Below are 20268 nucleotides of genomic sequence, written 5' to 3'. Positions count from 1 at the left end.
AAATGGGTTTTAGATAGATTTCAATTTCGCTATGTGTGGGGTTTGGTCAATGTAGTGTGCGGTTATTGGTCCGCCTGCTTCGATTTTAGCGTCACTGGAGTTTGAATGGGAGTGAATGCTACTGTCTATTAATTCGGAGCTCGGTTTTAACTATGGATATGGTTCGATGTGCGGTTTTCAAATTCCGGATGATGACTGGAATCTGTATCTTGAAATCTTTGTATATATGAATCCAAGCCTTCATGTTATGTCGAATATGTTTTGGACAGTAAATGTGAAATTCTACAAATACTTAAAACAACTCTAGATGAATCCAAGCCTTCACGTAATGTCGACCATCTTTTGGACAGTAAATGTGAAATTCAAAAAATATTAAAACCAATTCTAGAATAACGCATACATAATATCAGAAACAGAGAGCGGAATGCGACACTTCAGCTATAAAAATATTTCGAACACATAAATTTGAAAAATGGCCGCAGCTACTAAACCTGCCATCAAACACACCGTACATAATCCCCCCCATCCGGCCAGTTCGTCAAACGCCAAAATCGTTCAAAAATCCAACCGATCAAGTAAAAATCAGAATCTAAAAATTCCCTTTAATAATGGCATCGTGCTTAAATTCGCTGAAATCGGCACTGAAAGCTGCAAGGCGGGCTGTGGAATAATTTATTAAAAGCGCCCGTTACTGCTTTTGTTGAGCACTGGGTTGTAGGGTTGCCAGTTATTAGATTTTATTTAGATCGTGCTTAGGAATATGTTAGAATCTTGATGAAATTATACCAGTATAAGACCAACTGACATATAGATAGATACATTGAACCTACACAAGCAAAGATTTATTATCGGGGCTACGAAAAAGACATTAAATTATAATGAAACAAAAAAAACAAATAGCATATCACACCTAAATAGTAAATTATAATAGTACTTTGAAATAAGAAATTGTGAGCCATAAAAATTTAAAAAAACTCTCACATATATTATTAAAGGAAACATCGTCATTTTTTACAGTAGACTTGACCAAATAAATTACTTCGGTATTTGTGACAACCCTAATCCCAGTCGTGTAACAGGACATCAATCATGCAAAGATGGCGCCTATCGTGTTGTTTCCGGCTACTTTATTCTTATTCACGATTGTATGCAAAGCTTGACTTTCTCCGCGTCACTTTCATTTATTTATTTTTAAGACACCCAGTGGCTTGGACTACCAATCTACGTAATCTTGCATATAAAATGCAAAAACTCGTAGTAGAAATTAGATTTAAAGAAAACATTCAACTAACTAGCTATGTATATAAAAAAAGGAACGAAGAAAAAATAAACAACAAAATAAGGAACTGTCGAAGTATGCAAAGTGGATAAATTTAAAAATTATAACTGAAAGATTGAAACATGCACATCGTTAAACGAAAAGCAAGAAAAATAAACACGACAATGCGCGCTAATGAGGTTCAACGGTTTAAAAAGTTGTGGGTAAATCTAATTCGCGTCAAGGCAAATATGAAAAACATTTTTCTCGTCACTCCGAGCCGAGGGTGGATTCAGAAGAAAACTTGATTTATAAACTCATTGAATACGGCTTGTACGGGAGCGGGCGCTTCCTAATTTATATTTTAAAATGTCGTACTGTTATTATGCGTGAATTGGAACGGTATGTTTTTAATAAAGCGGTGGATATATTTTTAGTACATGCATTGTAATATTAGGTAGTTCTCTAGTATGTGAAGGTTTGTCTGGGTAGTAACCACCTTAATTTTTATTTCTGCCATCAGTAATAGTGTGTCTGCACTGTTGTGTCCCGCTTCGAAGGACATTCTAGCGTAATTACTGGACATTATGTCACTTAAAAACTTATGTCTCAGGATGACGAGCGCTGTGGAGTATCATGCAGTACTTTCTATTCAATGCTTTGCGTAGTGTTGCTAATGTTTATAAACAGTCATATTGCTTACCATCAGGCCGAATACATACTCGTCTCGTGAATTAAAAATATCGTTATGCAAACTCTATCTATATTTTAAAATGTAAACCTTTATATTGTCTTGAGAAACTTAATTTTTAAACCCTATATTTAAGTCTTTTTGCACTACTATTAGGGGCCTTATTCTCTATCCGGCACGTTATTTTAACAGTGCGTAACAAGCATGTAACACAACCCATCATGTTTAGTACTATAGAAATTTTGCTTACAGAATACCATTCCACACACATTTCTCGAAGATAACATGACACGGCCGCGTTACGCGATTTCACTATCATACAGAATAAGGGCCCAGGAGATGGGAACGCGAAAATCAAGAATCGACATTCACAATATTCATAAAGGCCATTAGAAGAAGTCTGCGGCGCGTTTCAAAGTGTCGTTACCTCGCAGGTGTTGCCGACCGAAGTGATTTTATAAAGTTTCCCAGCGATATAGATATGCCTTGTAATGCGATTTTAAACAATAATGGATATATCTTTAGAGTTTCTTGATATGTACAAACTTTAGAAGTTTATGGTTATATAGCTATTAAAGGATTCTGACCTAACTCCAGTTCGATGGTTATATGTAGTGTGCCTACACTTGTCTAGAGTAGCTAAAGAACACACATGGATTTAAACGCCGATTACTTACATTTGATGCACTATCACCGAACTTGACAAGTTAGTGTCAGGGCAGGTAATTTAGTCAGTTATGGAAGATGTAGTTTTTAAGATTGCCAGTATTTTAATTTTACGGACCTTCCATTTTAGAAAAAAGTGTACTAAGTTGAAACTGGTCTTTTTATCTCATAAAGAATCATCATCATCAGCCACAGGATGTCGACTATTGAACATGTTCCTCATAACGAATATTGTTTGATAATTACTTTTCTCAAAGCCAATATTTAAATCCTTTGTAAATGTGCTACAGGCATTGAAAACGATTACAAACTTCGCATTTAAAGCGCAAATAAAAAGTAAAGAACGCAGTCGGTGGCGCAATCAATTGAAATCTCGCGTCCCTTTTTCCTCAACGGTTTTTAAGACTTGAAGACTGTATTTCGATTTAAGTGTTGCTCGTAGACAATAAGTGAATTGCACAGTTTTTGCAATTACTTTGCAAATCTCAATGGTTTGAAAACATAAGGGTGTAATACCATTTACTTAGCAAGTCGTTTTGGACCAGCTTGTTCTGATTCTAAGGCAAATACATCTGTCTAGTAAAGTCTGCCAGTGTCTAAGAGAAATAAATTATTGGTTCTATTGAAGTATCCGAATTTTTTATTCTTTTGTTAGGTTTACTTGATTAACCTGTAAGCAAGCGTGGTGAACTAAGTCCCAAAAGTGAGGCAGTATAAAATGCAAGTTTGATATATTGTGTCATAAGGTTTACATGGTCAGTAATTCCAAACTATTTTAGTAAAGTAATATTCCTACATTGGCCGCTAAATTCTAAAAGTTTTACCCCCTTATTCATAAACGTTTTTTATCTAAGGACGGAGTAAAGCTGTGATAACAAGCCTGTTTCTCAGTGCCCAACGGCACTGAGAAATAGACATAGGGCCGTTGTGATTGGTTATTATTGTTGTATTTCAATATTAGCCAATCACAACGGCCCTACGTCTATGCACTGCGAAGACTGCCATGCTGCCAGCACTGAGAAACAGACTTGTTATCACAGCCTTACTCGGTCGTTAGATAAAAAACGTCTATGAATAAGGGGATTAGTTTATAAACCTTCTATTGTTCAATACAACATCGTCTACTTTTGGATCATCATTATTGGATAAAAAATCCTTCATTTGCTGCCAGATATCTCAGCCCTATGCCATCAACAATCTGAATACCATCACCTTCGTAATCGTTCCAAAAAATATTCAACGTAACAATTATATCCCATACATGGTACATAAAGTTGGAATTGTTGGAAAGACTCAAAGTAAATTCCATTTAGCTCGGGGCGCGGCTCGGAGCGAGGTGTCGCGTTTGTTTCATCTAATTACACGGGATGTGTGCACTCTCACGGCGCGCAGGTACTTCATTTTCACCGTTTTCACCTTAACTGCACTTGAATTTGGACTGATAAAAATTCGTAGTATTCTCCATATTTGTTTCTACTCTTTTATGCAAAGCTTTATCTCTCTGCCTTTGTACAAGAGCAGTTGTGGTACCTTTTTTGACGAATTTGATTTAATACCCTGTCAGTAACAAACAAAGTATGGATAATGATTTAGCAGAATTTCATTTTATCTCTTCAAACTCGAAAGGCATACAAAGTTACCGTAAATAATAGAACTGTTAAATTGATAAATATAGCAACAATAAGAATAGAACCTAAAATAAATACTGTCTTAGAATAGCAGCGACAATTTAGTTCAAAGTAAGATTTTCCAGTGAGCCTGTAGGATAACCTAATATTGGAACGTGGTGATGAGGCAGTCTCACGTACCTAGCACATAACGAGTACTCGGCAGCGCGTTTGTTTTATCTTATTAGATAGCACGCTTCAGGCTCTGTAGCAACTTCATTTCAACACTAAGATACACCAGTATCTTTATAAACTCTATAAAAGTAAATTTTAAACTGGGGAATTGAGGCCACATTAAGATAAAGAATTGTGATGAACGCACTGAATAGGTAATTTCTTCCGAAGATGCGCCCTACAACTTTTTGCTGCGTTTGTACTTATACTCACGCATACTTTAAGCAATTAGGGAAGAAATTGGGCATGCCTTCGTGAATGAAATTATTCATAGTATTAAGTCCTTGACAATTTAGATATAACATTTAATAAAGTTGAGAGCAGGTTCAACGCTTCATGATAATGGTTTATGTCTATCGTTAAACAACAGTTACTGCTGCTACATTCAATTGTAAAATGCATAGCAAAGCATATAGATGGTCAATACTTATTTCAACTTATTTTTTCTATAATGAAGTCTAGTCTATAATATCAAGAATATAAAACATTTCATCCGAAATCACTCCGATTTACTGCAGCCCAAAAAAGCAGTCACGAAGCAAACAAAGCTGCCAATGAATAGATAGATACATTTCTTTTCCTAACTTAATCACAAAGTTTGGCCTCTCGCAGAAACTGCGACTTAGTTTTAAAGTACTCCTAAAATAAAAATAAAAGCGATCAAAAACGGTTTTGAAGATTCCACGTTAAAGTTTGCAGTCCCGAGACTCTAACTAAAATAGCTATCTGAGATTTTTGACTGAACTTTGCTTACCCACCGAGGGTTGTTACCATCGCGGTTAAAGTTATGTCTTAACTGCCACAATGGCTAGATAAAGTTTAAATTATAAACATAGAACCTTAGAAATGCTCGTGAGGCAGAATAGAAATTTTTGTCGTCAAATTTATGTTCATCACCGGATAGTGAATTTTCATTGCCGGTCATAGTCATCCACAATATCAGAGGAATTAACAATAAGTAGCCGGTTAGACAAATCTCAACGGCCCAGGAATATCTTAAATAGAAGCCAATACCACAAGCATCAAATAGTCATAAATCGGATATAATTAATTATGTTTAGTGTGTTTCTGTAATCTTACGTATACAAGTCAAAACGTTGCAAAAGAAATGTAAATTTTACAAAAAGAAATGCCATGTAATATAAAAACAATTTTGTTCAAATATTACTTATAAAAAGCCACTGAAAGCTTTAGTTTAAACCCTCACTTGGGTCTGCAATCCGAACATAAACTACATAAGCTCCTTTTTTATCGTTAGCTAATGCCAGGTTTGTAGGACTGAGAGAATCCTGTATAAACTTAGATTTTACCTTAAATACACATGGGAACAATAAAATTTCTCGAGCTGTTGGTAAACGGTACATTGAATCGCCATAATGGCGGGTAGTTGGTAAATACTTTGATGGCGAGTATCGTCTTGCGTCCACGCGCCCATTTGTCGCTCGGACGCTACTTGGAGCGGACGTTTCGACCACCGCTCTAAATGTTTATTGCCTTTAAATAAACTGGATGTTAGATAGATGCTAACATTGTTGCCCTACTAAAGTGAATTCTAAATTCAATTGAGTTTCTTCGTTTAGGAGTATGACTTTACTTTCTTTTTGGTACATTTTAAATAAACAGTTTACGTAATTGCTTTCGACTGTTATAATTGTAAGCGATATTAAAATACACATTAACCCCGATATAAAATTTGGGTTTAAAAGTCTAGTTATAAGTTAGAATTGCGTTTTAATTTTTTACGGCCCAACTTGTAACGTAATTAAGTATTCAAATTTTGTTAGCGTATCAACATTTGAAATCTAAAACACGAGTTCTTATATCGAGTTAATAATTTTAGTTTTCATTACATGTAAAAGGCAGACTGATTTTTTAAATAAACAATTACGTTAATGAAGGTTAAGTATACGCTTAAGTTCACTCAAATACCTCGGTTTGAACGACTATATGTTTTCTAAAAGGAATCATATAAAGTTTTTACTTATTTTAATGATTATGCCTGTGCAGGACTAGTATTTACTCACGCTTGTGCCACAAGGATAAATAGATTATCAAACTAGTGCCATCTATGAATCATCGATATATCTCCAATAATGTGGCTATATAGACTTGGCATTATTTCATTCCAACGTGCGTTATGCGCAACGTATTTTTACAAGTATTGCAACAATATTTTGCGTAGTTTTTTGTTCTAGTTGGGAGAAATTCCAGAATTCTTAGGAAACTGACTCACGAATCCAAATTCACAGCCTAAATGCTCTTCCGGCAAGCAATAGAGGCGATAATGTGATTTAATAGACCAAGTAATAATAAATTTGTTTCGAACAGACATTCAAACCAACAAAGCAGCGAAATGAAACGATACTTTCGTTTAGTTTCTCGTGTAATTGCGGAAAGCGTGTTTATATAAACACGGTCCGTCTCACAGGCACATGTTATTACGCTGTAATTGATAGATTGTGGCATAATTGCTTAGCTGTGAAACCGATAATTACTTTATCACCGCGCCCCATCCTTTGGGAGCTGCTTAATATGAATTTGACTAATGATGGATTGTTTTGACGTGACAATGAAATGGTTTGTGGTCATTTTGTCATGTGAAGTGAATGTTGTCAGACAGAACAGAAACTTGTCAGTCTGCAAGCGAATGTAGGATATTTTACTGCTTCCGGTTAATAATAACATCAACAAACTATTGTTTGATTTAAATTAAAGTTTCCTAAATATATTCCTAGTCTGTGCAATGCAAAAATCGGTTAAATAACTTTCGTGTAACTGCTAAATCCGTTTTTTATATATCCGCTGGTTTAAGTTTAATTTTTATTTTGCAACCGTACTAAAATGTTTTGCTAACACTTTTTGGACACACTGAGAGGACATATTTAAACTTTCCCTATAATTTTATCTTCAAAACTAATCCTATAAGAACCACTTATTTAGTTCTAGTTCGGTAAGCGACGCGTTAGTTCCAAGCCGCAGGGCGACCTCAAAGCTGCGAAGTCCAGTGGAAAACTCCACGATTCAGTTCGAATCTTCAGTATGTTACACGATGCAGAAAATTGAAACGGATTTTGGCGGGTTTGCTCCGTTAAGTCGAACGAATTGAGATATTGCGAATTTTGAAGGATTCCATATTTAAAATGTGTTTTGAATTTGGAATTTGTGTTATTTAATGTTAAAATGACCTTTGAAAGTTTTAAGGAACTCGTAAATATGAATATTGTATAGATAAGATTTATTTTGATGATAAGCATAGCATTTAACGTTATACTATAAAATAAACAAGAAAATATATTATCTATATATTAAGTAAAATTAGCTATCTCACATTTTGCGGGTGCACCTATCTTGTTTATCTCTGCGACTCCCAAAGGTCGACTGGAGAAAATCCCTTTGGCACATAAATAAATAAATAATCTCAAAAAAGAATACCGTAACTAAAAGTTCAAATTGTCAAATAAAATATGAACTATGATTTGCAATAAGCCGGCCAAATTTACTGTACCTTAGTCCAATTTGTGCCGAGCTTATTTATGAATTCCCTTTTATGTCGATACCTCAAGGACTTTATTTAATGCATCGACGGTCCGCCTTGACTTATGTTTGATGTCTCATCCTCACAAACGCACCAAGTCAACAGCGCTACCGTTCTTTAGAAGTGCTCTCAACCAAGAAATTGGTTACAGTAAATCATATTTTGTATTTATATCTTCATAGATGGTTGATTTGGGGAAAGATTCGCTTTTACGTAGACGAGATTTGTCGGTTCTTTGTTGACATTCATTTTTTCTGTCTGATTCTACGTAATTCTTTGGTTTCGTAGACTCAAGTCTCTTTATTATTGGACTATTACTAATTGTATTGATACAAATTGTTTTTGGTAGAGAGCCAAGCAGTTAGTAATATTTTTAAGACTAAAATATATATTTATGGTGATTAGCACCCTCGTTGTTTCCTAGTCAACAACCATTAATTTATATTAATTACATTCCCAAAACATGATGACAATATACTAAAAGTTTTAAATTGGTTTGAGAAATTACAAATCATAAAATATCTCCAAATCCTTCGTTATATGATGTACTTGAAGTTTATTTTAATCTGGCTACAAAATCTTTGTCAGCAAATGCCCTCATTTCGCGTTCACACTCAGGTTCTTTAGGAATATAACATTTTAGGGTCATCGTAAAACTCCAAGTGTCAAATAATAAATTCCATCAGAACACTCGCATACAACAAATGTCAATAAAACTGACATTACTCTTCAAGAGGACCTGACAAGAGGTTTTGACCCGAATGTGTCATATTATTGGGCTATAAATACACAGTAACCAATTTACTCAGACCCTTCAGTTGTTTCACGAATGTAGAGGGTCTGTTTAGTGTAGGAGGTCAAGGGGTTTGGTCATGGAAGGCTTGGTTCCCTATTATGTCGATTTAGTAGTGATATGTGACTAAAGGCAATGTCACGTGCTAGCGCACGTAAGCAGTGTTCTCATAAACATGGCGAATGATGAGCCGTGTTGAAACGTCATAACAATATGTTTCGCCGAATAAAGTTTGCTATAGAGTACGATTTTTACAATCTACTATCTTAAATCCAAGATTAATCCAAACTGAATATCAGGCTTTGTATAACCGTTACTTAACTGATTAATTTAACAAACTTGGAACATCACATTGAATTGGTAGGCTTCGCACATCCTTAAAATTCCTATAGAGAACTACTCAGGTATGTCAGTTTCTTCACGATGTTACTTCACCGATAATTTACAAAGAATGCACACATAATTTTATAAAAATCAGATGTGTGTGCCTTTGGTGTTTGAACCTGCGGACATTTGTCTCAGCAGTCCGTTCCACAACCAACTAGGCCTTAAATGCAAGTCTAAACTAGGCAAAATATCCGAATTTGTATAACCACTACTGATTCATTTAATTAACGCAATTGGTATATCTAAAATAATTAAAATGAAAAAATAATTATTTTGTCGTTTTTAAGTAATCCTACATTCTCAAAGTGACCATAATCTTCGCTTTATTTTAAGATCCAAATAAACATTACTACCTTTCCAATGTAAGAAATAATAAAAGAATCTATATAATTTCTTTCCGCTCTACGGCTAAAGTGTGTTGGATTTGATTTATTGCATACTCGACGTCGCCTTTGAAGGCTTGCATCGGAATTCACATGTTTTTGTTTGTTTCATCGTTAGACGCTTCCTGGATTTGTTTATTTTGCTGTCTGTATTTTGGTTCGTTCGTTTTTCATTTGCATAAACAGTCTTTAGGGATTACGCGTTTATGCTAAAATTGCTTTTGAATTAAGTTCCTGTCTAGTTAACGTAGGGGGATTTTGCATTTCCTAGGCGGTATATCTATCAAATTTGAGGTATTTTTTTATTGCTTTGAATGATGAGACGAGCTTGCCTTTCGCCTGATGGTAAGTGATACGACCGCCCATAAACAATAGAAACACCATCTAACACCTTGATTTACAAAGTATTGTTTAGAATTCCTCTGCACTCGCCATACTAAGACATGAGATGTTAAGTCTTATTATGTCCAGTAGTTACACTAGCTACAAAGTCCTTTAAACCGGAACACAACAGTGACTACACAATGTTGTTTGGCGGTAGAAATAGACATTGCGGAGGTATCTACCCAGGCGGACTCTCACATATGAGAGACCTACCACCAGTTAAGTTTATTAGTAAGTACTAACGATTTGTTGATATCTAATCTCAAGCTTCAGTAGCAAGTGTGTATCAATGACGAATAAGCCGTGGTAGGTATTTCGTTCCTGTTAACTATTTGTTGTCTTTACGATGGATTTACACTGTAAATCATAATATTTGTAGTAGCATTGTTAATCAAAAGGATCACGATACAGTATAGCTGCACATACGAATTATAGTATGACAAGGAAATTAAAAATCTCGTCATGTTGTAAATTATGGAACTAAGATCTTGTACGAACAACGCTAAATTTAAAATGAAAAAGCAACAATGGCTCTTTCCAGTCAGGTTTCTTATTTCCCTGGTCAGGCTATAAATATACAATAAGTATACTTCAATCGCAACTAGACTCTTCTTGTGTATAAATGTAGGTATGTATATATACACCCTAAACACGCTTCGTCAAAAATAAATAAAGCTGTGTACACACTTGCACGCAGAATACACGCCATTAATATAACCCTTTGAAACGCTAACACGTGTCTAGCACCCATATATCAGACGCATAACATTTTGAACAGCGCACTCGTCCCGATCCCCCCCTCCCGCCGCTGTCCCCGTCCCTCCACCCGCGGCTCACAAACCGCACGAATACTCTCTTACATAACAATAATACCTTTTCTACAGCCTCCCTTATAAATAGATCTACGTAGGTTGTAGGAAGATGCTGGTGTAGTGTGATTTTTAAAACATCTGGAGTCTTGTAAAGTGCGTATCACGTTATGTATTTAAATTGTACTAAATGAAAATCTCGTTGGTTATGTATATTATACTACGCTATTAAACTAGAGATCTGGATTTAATTGCCTTAATTAGGAACAGTTGTACCTGAGCCTTACGAGTCGAAAAATGACCTAAGTTTTTAGTTCGAGTCTTGATCCCTATCGTAGTCAAAATATGGTCAACGAAAAAAAAGCTTGATAAAAGAAACGTTTTATACAACTCACATTATAATACTGGCAAAGCAGAATTAAAGAAATTAAAAATAAATTATAATAATTGCTTCAGTAATTTATTGTTGTTATTTCTTACCTACGACATAAAAAAAATATTAGGTGTTACACTTAAAGGCTAATTGTAAATTTCTCCTACGACATGCCTATTTTAGACGCACCTCCCACCACGTGGTTCAATAAAGTAAATATAACGTTTTAGCGCCATCTAGCGGGTGGTGGCGGAGCTACGTCACTACTGAAAGCCCCGGAAAATGGTTCGTGGGAAATTCGGAGCTTCGGAGCGACGTAGTTCGCATTTTACCCGCCTTGCTCAGAGATGGCGCTAGTTGTTACATTCAATGAACAAACGAATGGCGCATTGTTTTTTCAAAATTCATCTTTTATATTGTATTTTCTTTTTTTTTGTTTCAGCTCACGGAGCTGGAGCAGCGAGTCCTGGAAGCCGAGGGCAGGGCCGAGGAGGCGGAAGACAAGGTAATAAAACAGATTTTACTATTTTTTATTAAATCAATTCCAATAAAAAATGTAATATTAACATAGTTATTTATAATTACACATTATCTTTTGCTATTCACAAAGGACATTGTTCTGTGCCCATACATAATTCGCCCTGGAACCAACAGCAATGGAAAAATGTTTGTAATATTTAGAATCATTAATAAATTCTCATAACATATTATTTATAAAACGGACAAGCTGGGATATCGCATCAATCCAAAAAAACGATGAGATTTTGAGGTTATAATTGATAGTAAACATTGAAAGCTTTTCAATGTTCAAGGTAGATTTATAGTCCTATCATTTACGCTTTAAATATGCTTTTTATTGATATAAGTACCTATCTAATATATATAAGCCCTAAAGATTCATCACTATGTAGGTATCTGATTATTTTTTACTTAAATTAGGCTATTTTAAGACTTGATTCATATAATTTTTTATAAGTAAAAAGGTACCTAATTATGTAGTTATAGTATTTACATCCTCTAAGAGTAACCTTCAGATTTTATGTATTTTCTATATATACGTACGTCGTATGTATTCCCCGAAGAGACAGACAGAGGCGCACTGTTGAGCATTCATGCTTCATCAGAAGCATGGCATATTTTACACACTTTTGGTAGACTCTTAGGGCATGTAAGATTAAATTAAACAAATAAAAAAATATTTTTAGTTCATATTATTTATTTCCTCATCACCTACATTGTTTTATAAAATATTATCTGAGTATTGTGCAGGAGGGTTGTTGTTATGGTATTATTTATCAATTCAGTTTTGCTAATCACAATCACCGAGTCCGGAGTTCCAACATTCTATTACAGAGCACGCAGCTTCTACTAACATTGGTACAGCAGAAGTATGTATAGGCTCTTGGCCCGTGGTCCAACATGCTGTACATATAAGATCAAGGGCTACAACCTGAAAAAAAAACAAACAAACACATTATGCTCAAATTAGAATGGCAATATATTAATATTGTGTCACACGGAAAGCAGATTTATGTATTCAAATCTTTCAGCTGAATTAAATGTAAGAAACCTTCAAGCATATGACACACACTTTTTAAACAATAATATACTTGCTAGTTTGCTCTTAAGTTGCCACAGCCACATGCTAAAGTGTGTAGTAGGTAGTATACAGACTCTATTCGCTGTCTCCACGCAGTTACCAAGAACAGGAACTGAGGAGCGAACTAGAAGTTTGGCGGCAGTTAAACTTGTACGATTAAAGAAAAATGTGCTTACCAAACGAGGCGCTGTCCATTGTTGTATACAATGGCGAATCTGCTCGTTCTCCAACACCATGGATCCACCAGCAGAGCCACAATTAATGCAAAAGCAATTTCCATTTCGTATCCGTTGTCAATGCCAGGTAAATTGTTACATCAGTTCACAAAGTCCAGAAATCACAGCCAGTGTATGTCGATATCGTAATCAACCGCACAGAGTCTTTATAATAGCCGAATCGTCAATGCTATAGTGAGAGTCAGAGAATTATAATATATTATATGGAAAGTGAGAGTCGAGTTTATTTGTCTCTGATGAGTGAAGTGTGAGTGACATTAAATTGAATTGAAAAATGAAGTAAGAATTAGGGATACTACTCGACTAGATTCTGGATCCATTATATCGATCATTTATACAAAAATCGATTTTATTCAACATAGCGTTAATTTTATTCGGAAAAATATTTAGCGGGACCCTTATTCCGGAAAATCTTTCACACGGGCGGATCCGATAGTAATTTAATATGGAGAGAGTTTGAGGCCCCCGGATGGAGGGAGAGAGAAGAACGCTACTTTTTATATGTATAATTCATAAATATTTTGTACGACAGAAAAATAAATGTTCGCATAATATATTATGCTCTGCTATCTGTACGAAGCCAGGGCGGGTCGCTAATATAGAATCTAAATAAACAAAGTAAATCAATATGAATTAAAAACTAAAAAAAAAAACTTTTTTCATAGACGACTTGATCTATAATCAATTTAGTCCTAACACTTACTACTTATTTATTTGAGACGCATCCACTGCTCGATTAAATATTATTATAATAATTAAAGAACATATCGGCTCACAAATCGAATATATTAAAATGTTTCAATAATTAATTATCGGTAATTAGATTTATCGTTTTGTCGAACCGGTACATCTCTATACACAATTAGTTGTAAACATGTCGGCGACTTTGACTTTAAGTCGTTACAATACATTTATATATTCATTTTGGATGTAGCAGCTTGTCCGTTTTATACACATATTTGCAAATAATATAAAAAAATACATAAATAATTATGGTGCTAGTCACACCTTTGTTGGTTCTGGGGCCGTTTTCGACAATGTCCTTTCAAGGCAAAGATTCGGCAATCGATTGACGCTCCGTTGGCAACAGTTTACGTAACAATAAGAACGAAGGGGTTGGTCTGCAGGCATTGAGTATTGGGCAATGACCTCCACGTTACTGATTTGGAAAAAGGAAACTAGAGCTAATAAATTTCAGCTCGTGACCCTATTACTGTAAATAAGCAATTTATTCTGGCTATTTTATGCCTTTAGTTTTTTCCCACGGTCTCACGTGATATAAAATCTGTTTTGGGGCCTATTTTTTAAGACAGTTATATGAACATTTCTGGTTCTCGTAATAATGAGTTACTTATTACCTATTAATCTTAACAAGTAAATAATTTCTTTGAAAAAAATACATTTTGCGGTCAAGAGGTTAAGTTTTGCAGAGCCTGGATCGCGAATTCAATAGACTCGCTTCCTATCATATCAAAACTAATTAAATATGACGAAAATCAAGTAGGTAATCATTTCCTTTACTTATCATCCCCGTCGAGTATACAAGTATGAATTTATGCGAAAAGCTCATTATATTATTAAAATATATCAAGTTTGGTAACGCAAAACATTCTAAAACCTATGATAAAAACCTCCAGTAACAAAACAAACATTTTCTTACGCGTAACAACAAACCCGCAAGTCATGGGGGTAAGCAGAATCTTTCCATTAATCAGGCGCCGAGGTTTTGTTCGTCACGAGACCTTCATCAGAACGAAAAAAGCGCAACAATGGCGTTCTTCGTGGCGGAGACTAATGAGTTTGGGAGCTAGGACATAGATGGACGAGAAGGAATACTTACTCTTCGTAGTAAATTATGATGGCTCAGTTGATACTTAAATATAGAGCAACGTTTATTTGTAAGTTAAAATGACTACACGAGATCTTATGTTAAAACATAGTCAATATAATAACAATCTTAAAGTCATTGATATTAATTTGCCGACTTAAATACATTATCATTTTAAAGAATAAAATTGTTAGAAGTGCAATTTGAGAACTTATCATCAGCATTGCAGACTATCATAGAATTAAGTAATCAATATAATAATCTATATATATAAAAATGAATCCCTATTTCCCTAGGTCACGCCATCACGCGTGAAGGGCTGGATCGATTACACAATTTTTTTTTTGTTCTTGTGTTTGTTATGGTCAGGAGAAGGATCTTATGAAAGAAAAAATTAAGGAAGTTGAGCGGAACGTTAGAAAATTTAAGAAGAGTTAATTTCAGCGATTGACAGATTGCGCGCTGCAAATTCATAGTTAAGACGGGACAACGTCTGTCGGGTCAGCTAGACAATAATATAATAAGTGACAGAAATAGCAATTTAAATTAAAACAGTTTTATCTTCCATTGACATATTAACATTCACCACAACGCAATAAAATCGTCGCCATAACACCATCAATTAATAAACACACGCAATACAATTTCGGACTAATAAATCCGTTAATGGTTTTCGTGTCAATAAGCAGACAGACATTTAATTATCTGCTGTTGAAGGCCAATAAATTAATTCCCGTCCCATTCGGTTAAGGCGTAGTTTACAAGCTAACTTGATTTAAACTACATACACATTTTGAGATGGGTGTGTTATTAGTGCACCTTAGAAACACGTCCTCGAAGGCGGAGGTGTAATAAGTGCACCTACTGGTCGTTGCGGTTTTTGGGCTATATAATTAGAGTATTTCATACTCACACACTTACGGCTTTTATCTCAAACGGGTAGGCAGAGGCGCAATTAGTATTATCATTACAATAACCATTGACATGTTTGAATTAATTATAACTTTTTATGTGTATGTACTGTACAACTATAGCATAGCCTGGCCTCTATCGCAACATAAGACGGAACATACAGAGAAAATTGAATGCCCTAGCAGCACCTCTGCCTGCCCTTCGATTTAAAGGCATGATATGTGTCATAAATCATGAATAAATGTGCCGAATATTAGCTTATCTGAAAGAGTTTTAATTTTACATCGTTGTGTATATATTTGAGAAACGTTTACACTGCATCCCAAGATTATGAAACGAGCAAAGCGTCACGTCGTAAAACAGACCCTTATTTGGGACATTTGTTAGAATACACACGGCCGCTGACAACTGACAAATGGGGGGCGACGGGGATTACTGACAAGGGTGAAATGTACCGACGGCATGACAATTCTATATGAAATATGATAAGTTTGACAGTTACTGAAGTAAAAAAAATCTTATGACAAAATAGTTAAAGACGTATGTTACGCAATGGATGGTAAGTGAAATATCCTTTTATCTAATATTCTAGTTATTATTTTTATACATTCGTAAATTCATTAAGCAATTTATATCTACAGAAACGATTAGTTTTGGTCGACAATTTTATTTCTAATGTAAATTAGTATGGAAAAATTCAGTTAACGTCGAAAAAAATTATTTACTGAGCTTAAGCTCGCAGCTTCAGCCGCATGAGAATTATTTTCAAAGATAAAAGTTCCGCTTATATATTTTAATAGGATAAAAAGTTGTTTGTCCTCGTCAGGTTCTCAAACTATCTTATTTATTTACTTAAATCCATTCAGTAGTTATAGAATTTATCGCGTTTGCACAGACACTAAGTCATGGCGCGGACGAGAACTTCACTACATAGTATAAAACAAAGTCGCTTTCTCTGTCCCTACCTTTGTATGCTTAAATCTTTAAAACTACGCAACGGATTTTGATGCGGTTTTTTTTAATAGATAGAGTGATTCAAGAGGAAGGTTTATATGTATAACAACATCCATTAAATAGTGGAGAAATATTACACCCGTGCGAAGCCGGGGCGGGTCGCTAGTTGTATTATAAAATGTAAAAATATACCCTCTTAAAAATGCTACAAAGGCAGTTTCACTCCATGATTATTCAAATTAAAATTTGAAACATATCTTATTTCTGGCCAATAAAATCCCAACTACAATAATAGACAATCTTTTTGTTCTGACGGTACATCACCGAACCCACGGCAGAGTACACAAGTGCACGCAGTTCTGTTGGGGATGAATATTATTGATTTTATGAATTGCCGGATTATGACTCACTCAGCTCCGGACGCTTTGTACGTTCATTTTTGGAAATTATTAATTCAGTAGGATTTGTTGTCCACTGGCTTTATGTTCATTTTGGTTTAATTAAATATTTTCATTTGCATTCGTGATAGTTGAAACAGTTTTGACAGGACAGTTTATTATTTTTTGAGATTTATTGATGCTGACAATCGGAGAAGTGGTCACGATGGGGATGACAAATAGGCTACTAGCTTTATAATTTACACTCTTCACGGTACATTAAACTTTATTGCATTTATATTAACTTTTTATATAAACTTAGGTCCTAGAACAATGTCTAAAAATTAGTGATTTTTTTATCGTTTCTTAAATGAGAATCGAAACGAAATAAATTAGTCATTGTTTCTTAAAAAAATTTTATCTTAAGGAGCATATCTCCACCAGACACACGTACTATATTTAAATAAAACTATTTTTATAAATAAAAAAACCATGTCATTCAAGTTAACCAGGAGAATCCCAACATAACAAAGGGCGGGCTATTCAACTGTATTTTATCGCTTCACGATTCGTGCGAACTCATTTGCGTGCTCGTAAAACAAACGATATCAATTCCATAGTGTACACACTGTAATAAACTCTATAAATGTGTGTTTTATAACGGAGATTTTATATAAAGTCGTAGATTATTTAAAAATAATTTCGCGATGATCTGAGATAAAAAAACATGTTGAACGTCACGATAACGCTGCCCTAAAATGTTCCAAAACAACGCGACTCAGAATTCGATTTTTAATTTTGATGTTTGTGATTGGTCGAGAGACCAATGCGTAAGTCACTCTCAACTTATCACAATAAATCGTTTCGTGTTTTTTTTCCTATTCTAAACACAACGCTCTATTTATCATTCCATACTGTCATTAGAGGAATTAAGTATGAATTTTATTTAAAAAGATAATCAAGTCAATGAAATACGCTAGATTTTTCGCGACCTGGTTATTACTTGATATAGTGGGTAAATTAATATTTGATAATTTATACGACAGTAAAAAGCGGCGATAGCCTAGTTGGGTGTGGAACGGACTGCCAAGACGAATGTCCGCAGGTTCGAAACCTAAGGGAACACACCTCTGACTTTTCTAAGTTTTATGTGTGTATTCATTGTGAATTATCGCTTGCTTTAACGGCGAAGGGAAACATCGTGAGGAAACCTGCACATCTGAGAAGTTCTTTATAGGAATTTCGAAGGTGTGTGAAGTCTACCAATCCGCACTAGGCCAGCGTGGTGGACTAAGGCCTAATCCCTCCCAGTAGTAGAGGAGGCCTGTGCTCAGCAGTGGGCAAGTATATAATACAGGGCTGATATTATTATTATTTATTATTATTATACGACAGTTAATGCACATAGTTTCTACAGTGTTCTGTAGTGGCAAAGAGTTCATATAAACATATTCCTGTCGGCTTCCCTTTCGTAATTTATGTGTAATCTAATTATCATTAGAAAGATTTCCAGACCACATTTATGCCTTCATTTATCCTTTTCGAAAAATGAAATCCTTCACTGTGTTTACGATTTTTTAAGATTTTGACTTTGTATTTGGTCTATATTATATTCCATTATTTACTTGGACAACGTGAGAGAAGCACTAAATTAAATGAAATGACAAAGACATGATACTCCATGTGTCTGGTAATTTTTTAAGTGTAGATAAGTGTTATAATATTGTCTATATCTACCGCTGTTATATGGCAGTTTGATGACATAGCCACCAATTGGGAAGGTTCCATATAACCCCTATTAATGCCGGCTTCCCTTTCTTAGTTTATGTAAAATCTAATAATCGTTATAACGTATTTGTGAATATAATTACGTATAGGTTGTGTCGGATTCCGATACGGAAGATTTCACCCTGCGCTATAGATAGTCATTGCAATTTGCAAGTTCATTTAAATTCCAATGTCTCAGGTCGAAAACAGACGAGGCAAGTTCATTGCCGTGCAATGCTTTCTAATTCAAAGTTCAGGGCGGTCTTGCTACTGTTAGGTCGCCATAACTCGCTAGGCATGTAATTCGGTTGTATTCAGCACGACAAAATGGCTACAATCAACCACTTAGTAAGTACAATGTAGTAGAACATAATGTCGAAAATAATGTCAGCCTCTATTGCCGGTATACTGGCTGACTTGCTGTGTGTAAGTTGCAATTGAAATAGGTACAAAATAGAGCACGGGAATAAAAATATTAATATCCCTTTTACGAAGTACTATAGTTAATATTCTATAAGATGAAAGGATCCGTTATTTAATATGACATTTTCCTTGTTACTCTTCCTACAGAGCAAAATAATCCATCTTTGATATCGTGAACAAAATATAATACTTACCCAGCCTTTCATTTTTGGTTTGTTATAGCTTCGAAGTCATAATCATTATAATGTGAATTATTTAACGAATTTAAAATTTAACAAATAAGTAATAAAAAAATGGAGACAACTTTACTTTCTTTATGAAGCTATTAAGCGGTAATGATATAGCAGGCTCAGGAGGAAGAGTCTTAATTAAATCCATTGCAAGTCCTCCCCTGGGTAATAGAATGGATATAAAATGCCTAAGCTAACCTTGACACGTTACCCTATGCGGAGATATACGTAAAAATGGGTTAGTTTGGTATTACGTAATTTACTTTTCCTCGCTAACTAATGTCTTCCTCCGCATTCGAGTTCAGAATTTATTTAGTAAAGATGAGGGAAAATAAACATCGTTTTTTTGCGACATGTACATTCCAAAGTCAATGTGAATAAAAACATTCAAACATCCACTAACATCTCTCACGTTGTACAATATTTAAACGATGACATAATAACCCAACCGGCTGCCTTTTATCCCTGACCCCATCTCACCCCATTTGCCTTTTCAATTCGCGCGTCAATCAAACGAAAACGCACTTTATTACTCCGCAATAAAATTCACGGAATATATCAATGGATTAGTTTTATGGTATTGTTTTTTTTCGCATCGAAAGTCTGGCTCTGGCAACAATAGGCTACGGCTGCTACGGCCACCCTTCTACGCATGCGTGCTGACTCGCAGCCAACTTCAAGTTTATACACCAAGCCACAGGCCGATTCAACTTCGTCCCATACCTGTATATACATAACATTTTCTTCTCGTTTTTTAACTGTAAAATATATAAAATAAAAGAAATTCATTCCGTCTTTAAGTCATAATAGTTTACGTGCTA

The 20268-nt window shown here is 34.9% G+C and overlaps 1 protein-coding gene across 5 annotated transcripts in view; it reads left to right on the top strand.

Annotated features, from left to right (window-relative positions):
• The window catches only part of LOC115452964 (uncharacterized protein CG43867), a 341602-nt gene that overhangs the window by 266332 nt on the left and 55002 nt on the right, over positions 1-20268 (top strand). For all 5 annotated transcript variants that reach the window (XM_037437426.1, XM_037437430.1, XM_037437427.1 and 2 more), the window contains exon 5: positions 11563-11625. In XM_037437426.1, coding sequence (XP_037293323.1) covers positions 11563-11625 — 63 coding nt within the window. The remainder of the gene's footprint in view (positions 1-11562; positions 11626-20268) is intronic.

Source organism: Manduca sexta, chromosome 11 (assembly GCF_014839805.1).
Source record: "Manduca sexta isolate Smith_Timp_Sample1 chromosome 11, JHU_Msex_v1.0, whole genome shotgun sequence".
Lineage (NCBI taxonomy): Eukaryota > Metazoa > Arthropoda > Insecta > Lepidoptera > Sphingidae > Manduca > Manduca sexta.
The sequence above is the reverse complement of the archived record's forward strand: the minus strand, read 5'-3'. Positions and strand labels throughout refer to the sequence as shown.